This window comes from Leucopleurus acutus (assembly GCF_964270905.1).
Source record: "Leucopleurus acutus genome assembly, chromosome: 8".
NCBI classification, from domain to species: Eukaryota; Metazoa; Chordata; class Mammalia; order Artiodactyla; family Delphinidae; genus Leucopleurus; species Leucopleurus acutus.
Window position 1 is genome coordinate 100,431,855 of NC_139151.1, and position 17,464 is coordinate 100,449,318.

Consider the following 17,464-nt stretch of genomic DNA (forward strand, 5'->3'; position numbering starts at 1 on the left):
ATGGAACAGAATAGAGGGCCCAGAAATTAAACCATGCATTTATGGTTAATTAACTTACAACAAAGGAGCCAAGACTATACAATGGGAAAAAGATAGTCTCTTCAATAAATGAGAGTTTAATTTCCCCTTCCCTGTACACAGAGCTGCACAAAAGAAGGAAAAAAAATGGAGCCACAGAATAGCCCATCTGTGCTTCATGCATTTGGCACTAGAGCCCTCCTGGCTGAGAGGTGCCAAAGCTAAGGATGAATACAAGAAGGTGTGCAACTTACCCAGGTTTAAGTTTCAGCTGTGACACTTACAGGCAAGTTACCTGATTTTTGTGACGCCTCAGTTTTCTCAGCCAATACACGAGGCTAATAATAATACTTACTTCATGCACTTATTGATTAAAATGTAAAGCACCTTGCACAGGACCCAAAGCAGAGGAGGTGCCCAAATCATTCAGAAAATGTGGATCAGGTACCCAGTAAGGGACGGACACCATTCCAAGGCACTGGAGCACAGCCTTGCACAAAAAAACAAAAGACTCTCCCTTATAGAGTTTAATTTTAGAAGGAGAAGACAGATAATAAGAAATAACCTTAATAAAGGTCAGATTTCCTCAAAAGCACAGGAGAAGAATATGAAGAAAAATCAACTAGGGTAAAAAGGATAGAGATGGAGGTGGGATTTCTAGGTAGAATCCTCAGCAAAGTCCACTCAGAGAAGACGAGCCTTGAATGGACACCTCAGTAAGTGTCACTATTATCCTCATGGCCAGTCCTGTTGGTGCCAGGGTTTGGTGCCAACAGTGTATTTTTCCTGGTGTCCAAATGGGCATTTCTCCCCAACATATGTCACAAAAGAGACTGTCAGGGTTGGAAGAGACTCAGAGTCTCTGGTTCATTTTATAGAGGAAGAATGAAACCCAGAAAGGTGGGCCGACAAACCCAGGGTCACACGGTTAGTTCAGAGACCGAGATTGGTGCCACCTCCAGTCTCCTGACTCTAAGACCGATATTCTTGCCTCTGCTTCATACCCTGTTGCCCTAGGCTGACTCAGACCCATGTAAAATTGAGACCTGGAGCCTGGAAGATTTCTAGCCTGGTGTTGTATTTCAGCCTGCACAGTAGCTCAGGGTTATTAGCTGTGCAGTCTGGATACATATCTTTCAGACACATTTACAGGGGAAAAAAAATTATCATGGATTTGCAAGAAGACATTCACGAACCAGCGACCCCAGTTTGAACAAATAAAAATGAAAGCCCATCACTTCAGGGCATCCCTGGGCACCAAGAATACCACACACACACATGCAGCCACCCTGGAACCACTTATATGACACTCCTCAGCTGTAAGGCAGTCATCGAAAGACCAAGAATTTGTTGGCTTTTTTTCCCCTCAGATTGTCATCAAAATGTAAAAACACTATTTGATTTGTGTAGACTCCTTGAGCCCCTCAGAAGATGCCCACAGAGTTCAGTTTGGGGAACTCAGATACGGCACAGGTTTGTTTTTTGTTTTGTTTTGGGGTTTTTTTGGCACAGGTTTTTGAAGGGCTGTTTGTTATAGGATAAATCCTTGCAGTGATCAGGGGCATTTACAAGAACTACTAAGGCTAAAGGGGGCTGCAAAAAGTGATCAACCCAGTTTGCTTCATTTTGAAGCTGCCCTGGGCCAGAAGGATGAGACTGGAGCCTGGTAGCCATGGGACTTTCATACGTCTGCATAACTCTCAGAGACTAGGAACATCTGTGGGCCGTTAAGGTGGGGACCTCAGAGCACCATCCATCCATTCATTGAACAGATACTAACTGAGCACCTAGTGTGTGCCTGGCACTGTTACAGGCACTGAGGATATGACAGGAAACCAAACAAAGCCCCTGACATCATGAAGCTTACATTCTAGTGAGGAGGAAGGAAAGGAACAGATTAGGGAGGGAGTATGTGTCAGACTGTGATAAGTAAGTGGGTAAAAGGCATGGGTGACGCCTGGAATCAGGAGAGCAAGGGCTTGTTACTTTAAGTAAGTTTTCAGAGAAGGGCTCTCTAGAGACGTGACATTGGAAGGCGAAGAGTTTGTCAAGGGAAGAACATTCTAGGCATAGTTCTCCGCAAACTCAGAAGCCCTGAGGCGGAACAGCAAGGGGACACTTGTGGCCTGAGCTGATGAGGGAAGGAGAGGTGGGGTCAGATGAGCAGTGAGGGCCAACAGACCTTTGCAAGCACTTAAATTTTGCCTCTAGTGAGATGGGGAGTGAGATGCTGGAATGAGGAATGACATTATCTGACTAATGTTTTTCACGGGTTGAACTTATTGCTGTGCTCAGAAGAGACCAGAGGGGGACCAAGACTGAAACAGGGAGGCCAGTTAGGAAACAATTGTCATAATGCAGATGAGGTGTGGTGGCCTGGATCCGGCCGCAATGTTCGGGATGGTGAGAAGTGACTCGATTCTGGGTACGGAGGATGGAGCCGATGGGAATTGCTCACTGTCTAAACATGAGTTGTAAAAGAATTCGAGAAGTCCAAGATGACGCCAGAGTTTTAGCCTGAAGCGCCTGAGGGTAGAGTTGACATTGATGGAGATAAAGTCCGTGGGAGGGCCTGGGGTGGGGGAGAAGGGAGGTAAAGAGAGAATTTTCCCACCAGGTGTTCAAGCTCTGATCTTGATTTATAAAGTCAACCTTGCATAAGAGATGGACCATATGATCCCACAATTCCACCACAGGGCATAACACTCAAAAGAATTGAAAGCAGGGACTCATACTTGTACACCAATGTTCGCGGCAGTGCCATTCACAATAGCCAAAAAGTGGAAACAACTCAAATGTCCATTGACAGATGACTGGATAAGCAAAATGTGACCTGTACATACAATTCAGCCTATAGAAGAAAGGAGGTTCTGACACATGCTACAGAATGGACGTACCTTGAAGACATTATGCTACGTGAAGTAAGCCAGCCATCAAAGCACAAATGTATGGGGCTTCCCCGGTGGCGCAGTGGTTAAGAATCCGCCTGCCAATGCAGGGGACACGGGTTCAAGCCCTGGTCCGGGAAGATCCCACATGCCGCGGAGCAACTAAGCCCGTGCGCTGCAACTACTGAGCCTGCGCTCTAGAGCCCGCAAGCCACAACTACTGAAGCCTGTGCGCCTAGAGCCCGTGCTCCACAACAAGAGAAGCCACTGCAGTGAGAAGCCCTCACACCGCAACGAAGAGTAGGCCCCACTCTCTGCAACTAGAGAAAGCCCGCGTGCAGCAATGAAGACCCAACGCAGCCAAAAATAATAAATAAATAAATATTTTTTAAAAAGGACAAATGTATGACTCCACCAATATGAGGCACGTAATGTAGTTAAATTCATAGAGACAGAAAACAGAATCGTGGTTGCCAGGAACTGGAGGGAGAAAAGGGGAAGTTATTGTTTAATGGGTACAGAGCTTCTGTTTGGGAAGATGAAAGTGTTCTGGGGACAGAGAATGGTGATGACTGCACAACAACGTGAATGTACTTAATGCCACTGCACTGTACACCTAAAAATGGTTAAAACGCTAAATCTTATGGATATTTTACAATTAAAAAAAAATTAGATGGCAATCTCACAGGTTAGTCCACTGGCAAGGGCTCTCTAAGGCTTTAGAGGGACTTCCCTGGCGGTCCAGTGGTTAAGACTCCACACTTCCACTGCAGGGGCCACAGGTTTGATCCCTGATCAGGGAACTAAGATCCCGAATGTGCAATAAATAAATAAATAAATAAAGGCTTTAGAGATTTATAAATACAAACTCAACAAAAAAACAAAAAAAAATCATCCTAGAGTTTCCCCATGGTTAGTGGTGGTTGCAGGAATATCTGCACGTAATCCGCCAAGAGGGCTTCAACCGAGAGAGACAGAACACGGGGGGAGGGGCAGAGGTGAAACAGAAGCCTATTCCAGGCAGAAAGAACATATGAAAGAGATACGACTGGGAATTCCCTGGTGGTCCAGGGGTTAGGACTTGGTGCTCTCACTGCCAGGGGCCCAGGTTGGATCCCCGATCAGGGAACTAAGATCCCACAAGCCATGCAGCACAGCCAATAAAAGAGAGAGAGAGAGAGGACTTGAATAAGACGCCAGAGAAGGAAAGAGGATTGAAACAACGGGAGCAGGGATGCTGTGGACCAGCAAAGGTGGGGAGATCTGATGACGGCTCTGGTGACCCAGAGAAAGTCATTGTGTTTAACATCCTGTGTGGAGCCGATAAAGGGGCGTAATTACAAGAGGTCGCGTTACTGAGTACTTACTCTGTGTCTAAGCCCTGCTCGCTACTAACTGGCTTAATCCTCACAACCACCACACAAGGGAAATACTCTAATCATCCTGATTTCACAAATGGGGAAACAAGAACCCGTCCCATCAGAAGGTTAGCGTAGCAGAAACAGGATTGAAACCCCGGCAGCCCAGTTCCGGAGCGGAGCTCTTAACCACGAGGCTACCCAGCTCTCAATGCCAGACGGTGTGACGTGCAAACATTGTGACTTTGGGGGTGGACATTTATAGATTCAACTTCCCAGCATTTCATCTTTCAAAACCCTCTTAGGCACTTAAGACACCACGTGGCCAGATAGAGGTCTTGAGCAAAAGTCCCACTGGTCTGAACCTCACGGTCTTATCACAAAGTCCAGCCACGGCTCTCTGATCAAACACACTGATTTTCTGCTTATTTACCAAAATGACTCTTTATGACAACAGCTGACAGCAGTGCTGCTGTGAGAAAGCCGACCCCAAGCTCTGTTCTGTTTTTAACTATTAAGGGACAGGGCAGAAACCTCTTGAGAAGCTGAAGTAGAGAAAGCCCGAGGCCAATGGCGGGGGCAGGAAATGTTCGTTTCAGCTGAAGTCAGGTTTACATGAAATTCCCACTTCAAAGTCCATGAAAGTGAGGGCCGTGAAGGCAGGTTTCAAAGGAAACGTTTGTGATCAGGGAAAAGCCTGTAACCTGGCCAGTAGAGGAGTCCCAGCAAGGACAGCTGTAATCTTTCTCCCGTCGTTGAAAGCAAAGCTCGCGAAGATGAAAAGCCCCAGCGAGTTCTTCTAAGCTCCGCAGACTTTATGTGAATCCCCGTGCCTGGCTGCATGAATTCTACCTCCTTCTGTGCTGGCTGTCGGTAAATGCTTACTGAGTGAATAGATGTGATGCATCCGGTGTATAACAGGTCCTTTGGGGAAAGGGGTCAAATCCCAATCGTCTTTAAATCTTGAGACACTTAATAAATGTTGAAGTACATCGTACTAGAAAAAAGTGCTGCGTTGGAAATGCAAACACTGTGAGAGTCTAAGCTGCTCCCAAAAGGACGAGGAGTATGCAGCCATGTGAGAGCTGGGAAGCCAGTCCCAGATGACGGAAGCCAGTCCCAGATGACGGAAGCTGCCGTCATCTCTCTATTGTATGTGCCAGGCATACTGTGCAGGGGACCTTCCCGGGTCCCCAGGGGATGTGAAGTCTAGCAGAAGCCCAGTACTGTGGGAGTTGAAATGGGGGTGCCCGGCACCGCAGGAGGGCACTGAGCCCAGACCCAGAGGCTCAGGGGGTCTGAGGTAGTGACTCAAAGGCCCAGAAAAACGGGGGGCAGAAAGAGTGTTGGGGAGAATTGTGAAGACAGGAGCAGGGACCAACATCATGAATTTGGGTACCAGCAAGCACTTTCACGTGGGGCGACAGGTGCACATGGGAAAGCCGTGGGTGCTGAAATGCAAGCAGGTCATGGCAGCCTTGGGTGCTAAGACAAAGACATGAACTTCACCCTGAAAGCCAAGAGGAGCCTCTGAAGAATTATAAGCACGGGAGTAACATGATCCGAGTTTTCTCTTAGACTGGCCTCTACTTAAAGCTCACTCCCTCTGTGGAGGAAAAGGTCTAAGACAGGCGGACCCGTAAATAATGGTGGCAACTGCAGTCAATAATGAAAACCTAAGATGTCAGGGATGTTAAGGAGGGGGGGTGCTGGTGTGGCGACCAGATGGCTACAGAGCTGATCAGAGGCAGAGAAAACTCGACGGGGGTCCGGTTGGCAGGGTGAGGGGAGGCGCAGGTGGGCCCAGTGATGGAAAGCAGGCTTCAGAATCAGCAGCCCCAAGAGGTTGCCCAGAGAGTCCAGAGCGAGAAAAATAAAGAGCCCAGGACAGGTCCTCGGGAAATTCTGCCACTTGTGAGCTCGCGGGAAGAGACAAGGCCATAAGGGGCCTGGGAAGGTCGTCCTAACCATGCAGACAGAAGAGAAATCACTAGGGAATTCCCTAGCGGTCCAGTGGTTAGGGCTTGGCACTTTCACAGCTGTGGTCTGGGTTCAGTCCCTGGTCGGGGAACTGAGATCCCGCAAGCTGTGCAGTGAGGTCAAAAAAAAAGAAAAAGAGGGCTTCCCTGGTGGCGCAGTGGTTGGGAGTCCGCCTGCCAGTGCAGCGGACACGGGTTTGGGCCCTGGTCCGGGAGGATCCCACATGCCGCGAAGCAACTAGGCCTGTGCGCCACAGCTGCTGAGCCCGCGTGCCACAACTACTGAGCCCGTGTGCCACAACTGCTGAGCCCGCGCACCTAGAGCCCGTGCTCCGCAGCGGGAGGGGCCACCACAGTGAGAGGCCTGTACACGGCGGTGAGGAGTGGCCCCCACTCACTGCAGCTAGAGAGAGTCTGCGTGCAGCAACGAAGACCCAACGCCTCCAAAAAACAAACAAACAAACAAATAAATAAATCTCAAAAAAAATAAGTCTTAAAAAAAAAAAAGAAAGAAAAAAGAGAGAAATCACTAAGCCAGGGGAGGAGGGGGATTCCGGGAGGGGAAGGACACAGCACCAAACGCCCTGAGACTACCCTGGGCAGAATGAAGGATGAGCAATAGCCCCTCTGGGTGGAGACGGGGGAAGCCCCACAGCAGCGGGTGGGGCGCTGGCATGAGTGGGGCACGAGGAAGAGGTGATAGAGAAAGCAGGTGACCTTTCCAAGCAGGTTGGCTCTACAAGGACAACACCACAGCAAGGGCGGGAGGGGCTGAAGGAGGGTTGCTTTAAAGGGGGAAGGGCGAGAGTGTATTTATTTGCCGAAAGGAGATGCCAAGATAGAGGTGGGGTGCTGAGGAGAGCAGGGGTGACTGAGGGAGGTGAGGGAAGGGTATGCACAGAACCCCTGGAGGGATAAGGCTAATGCCGGGATGGAGGAGGTGGGGGGGGCGGCGTCTGCAGGGGCGAAGGGACAGGAAACCCCAATACTCCCCAGTGACGAACAGTGACTGCTCCAGCTGGTGGTGCCGCGTGAGATGCAGGCTCGGTGGCGAGTTCAACATTTCAAGAGAAGCTAGGCTAGTCCTCTTGAACACGTTCCCGATTCTCTGGAAATCGCCTGATTTTTAAATGTTCGCAACTACCTCAAATACAGTGAGCCCCAACCCTGACTATGGCCCAAATTAAGATCCCCATGAGCAGGATTTCCACCTCCCACAGTTACTTCTTCCTCTCATCTCCCCCTTCATGTGGGCGTCTCGCCTCTGGAGAAAGCATTTCCGCTACAGGATCCAAAATACTTTTTCCTCAACTCTGTGGCTCTTCACTAGAAGTAGCTACTAATCCTTAAGTTCTGAGTCTCTGGTCTCTGCCCCACCCTGAATTCAACAGATACTGTCCTATAAGCCGTGTGAATGTTCCTCATATGCCACACATGTTAACAGCCCTACATACAAAGAAACCCTTGAGACTCCTTTAGAAGGAGTCAATTATATTCTTCTAATTCTTCTGTGCGTTTTCCACAGGCTTTTCAAACAGCTGAAAGGAGAGAGGAAGACTTGAATTTCTAGGTCCTAGAGAGGAAGGTGGGGGGGCCCTGGTGCTCCGAGCCAGCTCTCTCCTGAGTGTGGCTTCTGGTCCAGGGAGGCATGGTCATCTGCACAGGCTCCCATGAGCCTCATGTCTGGATGGAGGTATCATTATTACAATTAAAGTTACCATTCTTTCGGGGCCCACGAAACTTCTCTCACCTGTGTTTGGGGTGGAGACTGACTCTGCCCGGGCTTGGCTGGTGGCTTCCTCAGGTTTATTCTGGTCTTTGCATTCCAGGGCTGATGGCTGTGGTGCATTCTAACAACAAGGACAAGGGTTGTTACCAGTCGCACATCAAATCACCCAACCAATTAACGTTTCTCAAATGCCTAATATATAAAAAAAACGAGGAGCCCCACGTTTACGCCCCACCGCATCTCAGTCCAGCCCACCCATCACTTGGAAGCTCTGCCTGTAGGAGAGATAACAGGATCTTAAGAAGGGAGCTGGCATCAGCTGAAAGACATCCTTCTGTGAAAGTCCAGTGACCCTCATAGAAAGGGGACAATGCCATCTCAGGTTCATCAGTACAGCAGACCCAGTCCCTGGCCTCAAGGGTTTGGCGGTGGCAGAAGAAAAGAGATAAGGTGCAATTCAATACTGAGGAACAAGATGTTGTCAAGTGAGGAACGTGTAGAAAGGAGGGTGTGTTACTGTCCACTCTGCATCTTTTCTCTGTACCACAACTGACCCGGATGCCATGCGGCAGGAGCTCTAACCAGTGGATTGAATTCCACTAAGAGTTCCTGAAGCCTATGTGGTAGATCTCCAACGCAAGGGTCACCACCATCTCAGAGTAGGGGGTCCCCTGAGGAAGGGAAGCCTACCTGAGCACGGGATTCCCTGGCCAATGCCAGAATCCTGTCTGGCAACAACATGGAAACCAGTTTGTGGAGAACAGAGTTACTATCAGTAGCTTCCACAGGCTGTTCCTTTCAGGTGTTTGCTCAAGTTGAACATCAGCCCAAGAAATTACTCTTTCTCGGGAGAAAGTAACTTGGAGATTGATGAAAGAATGAGTCTGGATCTTCAACTTCAAATTGGTCAATTTTCTTATTCATGCTTTCCTCTTCCAGGTGATCTATCCTCACCATAAGTAACAAGCACATCCCTCATTAGACTTTCCTAAGGGCCGAGACCATGGATTATTTGTCTTTGTATCCCTGTTTATAGAGCCTAGCACATTGTCCCAGGCACTCTGGAAAAGTTTGTGGCTTGAATAGATGACTGACAAAGGAAGGAAGGAAGGAAGGAAGGAAGGAATGAAGGAAGGAAGGAAGGAAGGAAGGGAGGAAGGGAGGGAGGGAGGGAGGGAGGGAGGGAGGAGGAAGGAAGGAAGGAATATTTTTTTGACTGAATGATACTTGCATTTCTTTAACAACCACTGACATGAAAACTGAGACACAGAGAGCTTAAGTAACTTGCCCAAGGTCACACAGCTAGGAAGTCGCAGAGCTGGGATTTGAACCCAGGCCACCTGGTTCATGAACCCCCACGCAAAACTATTAAACCATCCACTTATGTTTCCCAGCATATACTAGAAAATATGAAAGAAAAAAAAAGTCCAAGGCAAAGTTACCAAAATATCCAAAAGAAGAAGTTATCCTGAAGAAAATATGGTTCTTTGCTAATTATATCGATTGCCTTGCACTGTCCTGTTGGCGGAACTCACAGCCAGAACTAGAGCACTTTAGAAACAAGAGAATAATATTACTGAACTGGCAAAACAAAGATTCTGTAGTAGCCGGACTGGATAAAGGGGTAGAAACCAAATTCGGTTTCAATTGACTTCAGGAAAGGAGATAATCAAACCAGCAAGCAAATGGTTTTCTGATACAAATAGGAAATTAATCTGATACAAATAGGAAATTAACCTGAAACCATCAGAACAAGTCACCCTGCCTTAAAATCCTATGATCCCTCTAAAAATGTAAGCCTCGGAAGGAAGCCTCTATTAAATACAGCCGTACTGAGTGGTGAGTCCAGTTCAATCCCCAGAGATTAATATTAAGGCACTAAGTGGTTCTAAGGTGTGTCTTGTTAGTAACAGAGAACAGTGTCCAGAGGAAACTTTCAGGGAGAAAAATCCTTTCACAGCCACCATTTTGCTATCTTCCTGAGTACAGAGGATGAGAAAAATAGAACAAGGAACCCAAGACATCGAGGTGGAGATGGGGAAGAGAAAGAGTCATGAAATTAAATGGTGTAAAAATTTAAATGCTCTTAAAGCTTTTCCTTTTCAAAGGGACTCCCCAGGCTTCCCTGGTGGCGCAGTGGTTGAGAGTCCGCCTGCCGATGCAGGGGACACGGGTTCGTGCCCCGCTCCGGGAAGATCCCACATGCCACAGAGCGGCTGGGCCCGTGAGCCATAGCCGCTGAGCCTGCGCGTCCGGAGCCTGTGCTCCACAACGGGAGAGGCCACAACAGTGAGAGGCTCGCGTACCGCAAAAAACAAACGAACAAAAACAAACAAACAAAAGGGACTCCCCGGCACTTCCCTGGCGGTCCAGTGGTTAAGACTCCACGCTTCCACTGCAGGGGGCGCAGGGTTCCATCACTGCTCAGAGAACTAAGATCCCGCATGCTGCACAGTGTGGCCAAAACAAATAAAAAATAAATAAAAGGGACTCCTCTGTGGAAAACATTGTATTAGATGACATGTGAGCTTGGAAAAGATTAAGGCAGGATCCAGCTGGTGGTACAGTTTCTGATGTACCAGAAGATAAGCCTGGCATCATCTAAGTCAAGCAAGGGACAAAACCAACGACTTCTGCTGACGTGTCCCACGCTGATCAAAGGAGAAACCCAGAGGCGGGAGCAGAGAATGCACTGCTGTGTCAGACCAGACAATTGGCATCATCATTCCAGGGCATGACCACTGTGTGGCAGGAACGGATGTGAAGGAAGGGCAGGCTGTGGCCAAAGAACTCTTTGGAGCCATTCCAGAGAAGAGAGGATGGGGGACTGGGTGGGGCATTCCCCAGAGGCCCTCCAAGACCCCAGACGCTGGCGTTTTACATCTAAAAGGTACAGTGAAGTGTGTGGAGAAAATTGATACATAACGAGATTCCCCTGCAAAAGGGTAGAGACCGGCTTAGTTACTCACTCCCTGTAAAATAGTAACAAAGCACACAGTGGTTAAATAGTGTTATTACTGTACATGTTATTATGTTACTAATGTGAATCGCTCACAGTTTCCTGGCCAGGAAGATTGAACTGAAGTTTTTATTCTAACAATGAAATCATGTTTTTTTGACCAACAGATTGGTAAAAAATAAAAGAGCTCAATAAAAACAAATAAGGGTATAGAGAAAGCAGGGGCTTTCATACCCAGAATGTACATAGATACTGCCTTTTGGGAGGGCGATTGGGAGCAGCTATTAAAATGTTAAATGCATGTGCTCCTTTGCCCAGCAATTCCATTGCTAGGTATCTGAGTGAAATCCTTGTACATGTGCTCAAAATGGCGTGTGCTGGGGTGTTCCTAGACACGGGAAACAACATGCAACATACAATATTTCATCTAGGCTATGCAATATTTCACAACAGTGAAGGAGAATGAAGCAGATCTGTATTTACCTACACAGAACATCTCCAAAACATATTGTTAAGGGGAAAAAAGCAAATTGCAAAACAATATGCTATGGTCTTTTTTTTTTTTTTTTTTTATGGCTGCGTTGGGTCTTCGTTGCTGCGCGCGTGTCTCTGGGAGAGAAGCTGGGGGGTTGATAAAATATGCCCAGAGGCAGGGTCAGCTCTTCTAGGCCAGGGAAAAAGGAAGAGGCGTCTGCAGTTGGGCAGCTCCAGTGCCACTCCCCAGGCCTTGTGAAGGGATTGAGAACCAAGTACGGAAGGAGGGAAGGGGACAGCCAAGCTCTGGTCTGGCTTCGGAGGCCTGGGTCCTCAGGGCTACCGAGGAGAGTTCCCTTCCTGCACGGGGCCACTTAGAATGATGATGGCTGAGAGCCAACAAGTAGGGTGACAGAGGGACAGAGAGTAAGAGGAAAGTGAGTGGAAGGAAGGAAGATTAGAGAGGAAAGGAGCTCGTGGAGGAGCAGGCGTTGCTCCACCTTGGCCAAAAGCGGGGAGCCCGTCTCTCCCTTCAAGTGTCCTCTGGCGCCAGAGCAAGGCCCAGCAGCCCTGACTGTGCTGGGAGCTATGTGAGAGCCTGTCCTTCCTCAGCATCCTCACTTCCCCTCCTTCTGCCCCTCTGTCCCCGACACCAGGGCACCTGATTTCTGCTTTGCTTCCGGTCTGAGCTGAATGGAATAGGGAATAGGACAGGTGAAGTGACTCCAGAGAGGTCTAACCTGAAAAAGCAGAACTGAGACGAAGCTTGCCATAGTCATCATTTTACAGTATATACACAGATCAAATCATTACCTTGTACACCTAAAGCTAACGCAACATTACATGTCAATTACATGTCAATAAAACTGGAAAAAGAAAAAGTGGAACTGAATCTGTGGTTTACTCAAGAGATTAAACATACAGTTTAAGGAGAGAGGGTTAAGGGAATCCTATAACCCAGAACAGCCTGCCTCCACAGAATGATGGCAAGGAGCGGGCCCTGGGGTACACACAGAGGAATGACTCAATAATAGTGAAATGGCGGACATCCTTAAAAAGCCAGTAAGGGAGAGATTTCAGGCTCGGGCAGCCTCTCCTGAGGCCTTCAGATCATCCCTCAGAGGCCCCAGGGATGCCCCAGCTGACCCTGACCCAGCCAGCGTCATGTGATGCCAGTTCACACGGGTGCTGGGAGGCAAAGGTAATCTAATTATTCTGGAAAGTCATGTTTGCTAGGGAAGACTGGCTCTGTTAAAGATCAGTGTCAGGTTTGAACCTGTTCTTCCCAGACCCACGTGCTGTACCTCAGAGAGCAAGACGGGGAGAAACGCAGGGCGGTGTGAGCAGCTTTGCAGAGGTCTGATGATTTATAACATCCAAGTGGGTTTAAAACCACCATGCCCAGTTGACTGGACTGGACCTCAAGCTAAAGAATCACCTCCACTTCATTTCTTTTCCACTTTGAACTCAGAGAATCAACGGGGAGATTCCTGACCCACCACTTCACATAGTAAATAATCCTTTCAATAGAGAATGGATAAACAACAAGGTCCTACCGTATAGCACAGGGAACTATATTCAATATCCTGTGATAAACCATAATGGAAAAGAATATGAAAAAGAACGTACATATATGGGGCTTCCCTGGTGGCACAGTGGTTAAGAATCTGCCTGCCAATGCAGGGGACACGGGTTCAAGCCCTGATCTGGGAAGATCCCACATGCCACAGAGCAAATAAGCCCGTGTGCCACAACTACTGAGCCTGAGCTCTAGAGTCTGCGAGCCACAACTACTGAGCCCGTGTGCCACAACTACTGAAGCCCGCGCGCCTAGAGCCTGTGCTCTGCAACAAGAGAAGCCACCGCAATGAGAAGCCCGTGCACCGCAACGAAGAGTAGCCCCCGCTCGCCGCAACTAGAGAAAGCCTGCATGCAGCAATGAAGACCCAATGCAGCCATAAATAAATAAATAAATTTATTTTTTTAAAAAAGAATGTGTGTGTATATATATATATGTATAACCGAATCACTTTGCTGTACAGCAGAAATTAACACAACATTGTAAATCAACTATACTTGAATAAAAATTTTTTTAATTATTAAAATAATAATGCTTTCTTCTCGCTCTCGGCTGGCAAGTCCTTCCCAGCTCAGGAGCCTGGTCTGTGAACAAGGAACCAGCATAAGGCACCTGGGTCATCTACCATTTGCACAAGTCTGCATGGGGCTGCAATGGTGTTTCTCTCTTGGCAACTCGGGGTGTACATTGCTTAAACACATGGCATTGCTTTAAAATACACAATTCCCCGGGAGATTTCTGATCTCAGTGCCTCCAAATCTTTCTTTTTCTTTTTTTCTTTCTTTTTTCAAATCTACTTTCTAGAAGGACTTTGCCCAAACCTGAGAAGATAAACACATTTGGCAAACCCCAGCCTCACTGTCCTCAACAGAGACTTGGAAACGCCCTGAAAGGCGTGGATGTGAGTGCCATGTGCTCAGACACCACATGTGCTCCCCTGCTCACATGTCACTATTTCACAGCCAAGTGCTTCCCAGCAAAATACACAAGGGCTTTGTCTCAATCTGCAACAGTCTGCACTGGCATCGGAGCCACTGTCACTGTGTCTGTCCAGCTCAGAAAGAACAGCTGGGTGGAGGGTGGCAGTGAGCTGCCATGGAGAGAGGGTCAGCCCCACCTTGCTTCAGGGGGAAAACACAACTCTGCACATCCTGGCTGGGATTTCTGGTCACAAATCTCACTAGGAAGGAAGGGATGGGGGAGAAAAATGACGGTGATTTTTTTTTTTGTATTGCTCCCTTAAAACAAAGCCTAGGGACTTCTCTGGTGGCTCAGTGGTTAAGAATCTTCCTGCCAATGCAGGCGACACAAGTTCGAGCCCTGGTCCAGGAAGATCCCACATGCCACAAAGAAACTAAGCCTGTGTGCCACAACTAACTGAAGCCCGCGCGCCTAGAGCCTGTGCTCTGCAACAAGAGAAGCCACAACAAAGCGTAAACCCCGCTCGACACAACTAGAGAAAGCCCGCGCGCAGCAAGGAAGACGCAATGCAGCCAAATAAATAAATAAATGATAAATAACAAAGCCTAGTCAGGGCATCAGAATCTTACCCGAGGGACTTCCCTGGTGGTCCAATGGTTAAGACTCTGTGCTCCCAGTGCAGGGGGCCCAGGTTCGATCCCTGGTCAGGGAACTAGATCCCTCATGCCACAACTAAAAGAGCCTGAATGCCACAACTAAAGATTCCACTTGCTGTAACAAAGATCCCACGTGCCCCAACTAAGACCCGGTGCAGCCAAATAAATAAATATATTTTTTAAAGATTTATTAATTATTTATTTATTTTTGGTTTTGGCTGTGTCGGGTCTTAGTTGCAGCACGCGGACACTTTGTTGCAGCGCACAGGCTTCTCTCTAGTTGTGGCCCACAGGCTCCAGGGCATGTGGGCTCTGTAGTTGTGGCACGCAGGTTCCAGAGTGCGTGGGCCCTATAGTTTGCAGCTCGCAGGCTCTCTAGTTGAGGTGTGCGAGCTCAGTAGTTATGGCACGCGGGCTTAGTTGTCCTGCGGCATGTGGTATCTTAGTTCCCTGACCAGGGATCAAACTGGCCTCCCCTGCATTGTAAGGCGGATTCTCTACCACCAGACCACCAGGTAAGTCCCTAAATAAATATTAAAAAAAAAAAAGAATCGCATCCGAAAGATGCATTTTTTAATACAAACAAAATAATCAATTGGGAACAGAATAATCAAAGGTCACACTTTCCAGACTTAACTGACATTTCAGGTGTCCGTCACCGGTACTGGACCAAACTGACCAGATTTGGGGACCCTCCTCCTCCTTCACACCCCAGCTTTCTTCCCCTCCCCCTTCATCAACTGCAATTCTTGGCCATCAAATCTCTGCTGTAATTCTGGTGGGGGCCATCTCCAACCCACCCGTGACCTACCTGCGTCTCCCACCAAAGCCCCACAGGTCTCTTCCCCACTCAGCACCCCCTCTGAAGCAGCCACCCCACATTTCTTAGATCAGTTCTTCACTTTTTCAGTCTCCAAGCCTTTTTTTTTTATTGAAGTATAGTTGATTTATAATGTTGTGTTAGTTTCAGATGTATAGCTAAGTGATTCCATTACATATATAAATATATATATATATTTCTTTTTCAGATTGTTTTCCATTATAGGTTATTACAAGATTGAGTCTCCAAGCTTTTGCTTTACCTCCTTTTCCAGCCCAACAAGGCAGTCCCACATGCTGGAAAAGTGTGGATTTTGAAGTTTGCTGACTTTCCATCCTTTACTGAAGTTAGGTCAGGCCCATGAACAGCTCAAGGAGAGCAGCTGATTTGCACAACTTGCATAATAACTTGTTAAGGAATCATTTCTGGTGTTTGTTTCTTTCGTTTGCTTTTGGATTTCATTTTGTTTGTTTTCATTGGATTGTTTTTACCCAAAGTCTAAGGGAATGCATTGGAGATCAGGGAAATATGCGGTAATGGACAGAAGGAAAATAGGAGTCCGTGTCGCTAAGGGGAAGGGTATTAAGTGATAAGACAGTGACAGGAGGGCTGATGGAGTTTCTGCCACAAGCTGTGCACCATTTGTCTGGCACTGCGCTGGCGATATGATGGTGGATGAGCTGACCGCCTCCCTCCCTCACGGAGCTGACAGTCTGATGCGGAGGCAGCTAGACAAGCAACCAGTTACTGATGATCTAATGTGAATAGTGCTGAGAACAGGAAAGTACAGAGCAACGTGGGTGCACAGACTGTGGGGGGAGGACGGGGGGCGCTGTTTGTGAGTCAGGGGAAGCAGACTTCCAGGAGGAAGTGCTCCCTAAGCTGAAACCCAAAGGATTGCGGAAGAGAAGCTTGTTGAAAGCCAGGGGGCCAGAGAGCAGGAGATGAAAGAGCTGGGTGTGGCTGGAGAGGCCGGCTTGAGGCTGCAGGGGCGGACAAGGACCAGAGTTAGAAAGAGGGGAGTGCCAAACTGGAAATAACCCAAATGTGTTTCAACAGTTTAATGGATAAACAAACTATGGTACATTCATACAATGGAATAATACTCAGCAATAAAAAGGAATGAATTATCAATATACACAACTTGGATAAAGTTCAAGTTCATTATGCTGAATGAAATAAACCAGTCTTAGGTTACCGACCACATGATCTGTGCGATTCCTTTAACATGACATTCTCAAAAAGACAAAACTATACTGAGGGAGAACAGATTTGTGGTTGCCAGGGAATCGAGGGATGGTGTGACTATAAAGGGAGAGCTAAGGGTTTCAGGGCGTGAGGAGGTTCTCCTGATTGTGGTGGTAATTACGTGAATCTATACAGGTGTTATTGAATAAAATTCATAAAAGTATAAAAAAAAATAGGGGAGTGCTCGAGGACTCCCTGGGGCCTTGGGTGGAGCCCGAAAGGCTGAGACACGCCCAGGGCCACCTCCAAGACCTTTTCTTCCCTCTGTGAACCTACATGCTGTCTCTATAAAGCATCCCTGGCCAACTCTTCACTCACTTAGTGAGAAGGGGCCCATCCACATCAGAGCAAAGGGAGCGGCAGACACGCCCCACCCCCACCCCCCACCCCCGTGTTCTTTCCTGTACTTATTTCAGCCACCAGAAAAGCCCTATCAGTTCTCCACGATTACATAACAAGAACAGGGCAAGCAATCTTTGGGGGACGCACGGAATCCAGACGTTTCCCCTTTAAAAAATCGCAAAACACCGAAAGTGTGTGTGAGCAAAACATGCAGTGCAGGCTGTTTCCCTGGGTTGCTGGCAAGGTCTGGAATCACCATCCAGTGGCAAGAACCCTGTTAGCCCAAGGTGTTTATTTCCTTCTGATAAACAGTAACGTGTAATTTCCCATTTTTAGGGACAATAATTACTTCAAACAAAGGGCAGTTACCAAAGGGCGGTTCCATTATTTGGAGGGACTGGTTCTCCTCCGTAAGAGAACTGTAGCTCAGTTTTTTCAAATAATAATAATTTTTTTTAACTTTAGCTAAAAGCATTCATTTGTCTCTTAGATA

At 47.7% G+C, this 17,464-nt stretch overlaps 1 protein-coding gene across 2 annotated transcripts in view; it reads right to left on the reverse strand.

The window, feature by feature from the left end:
- AHNAK (AHNAK nucleoprotein) overlaps nucleotides 1-17,464 on the reverse strand; it is an 82,733-nt gene that overhangs the window by 26,627 nt on the left and 38,642 nt on the right. For both annotated transcript variants that reach the window (XM_082844050.1, XM_082844049.1), the window contains exon 5: nucleotides 7,994-8,093. In XM_082844050.1, coding sequence (XP_082700176.1) covers nucleotides 7,994-8,093 — 100 coding nt within the window. The remainder of the gene's footprint in view (nucleotides 1-7,993; nucleotides 8,094-17,464) is intronic.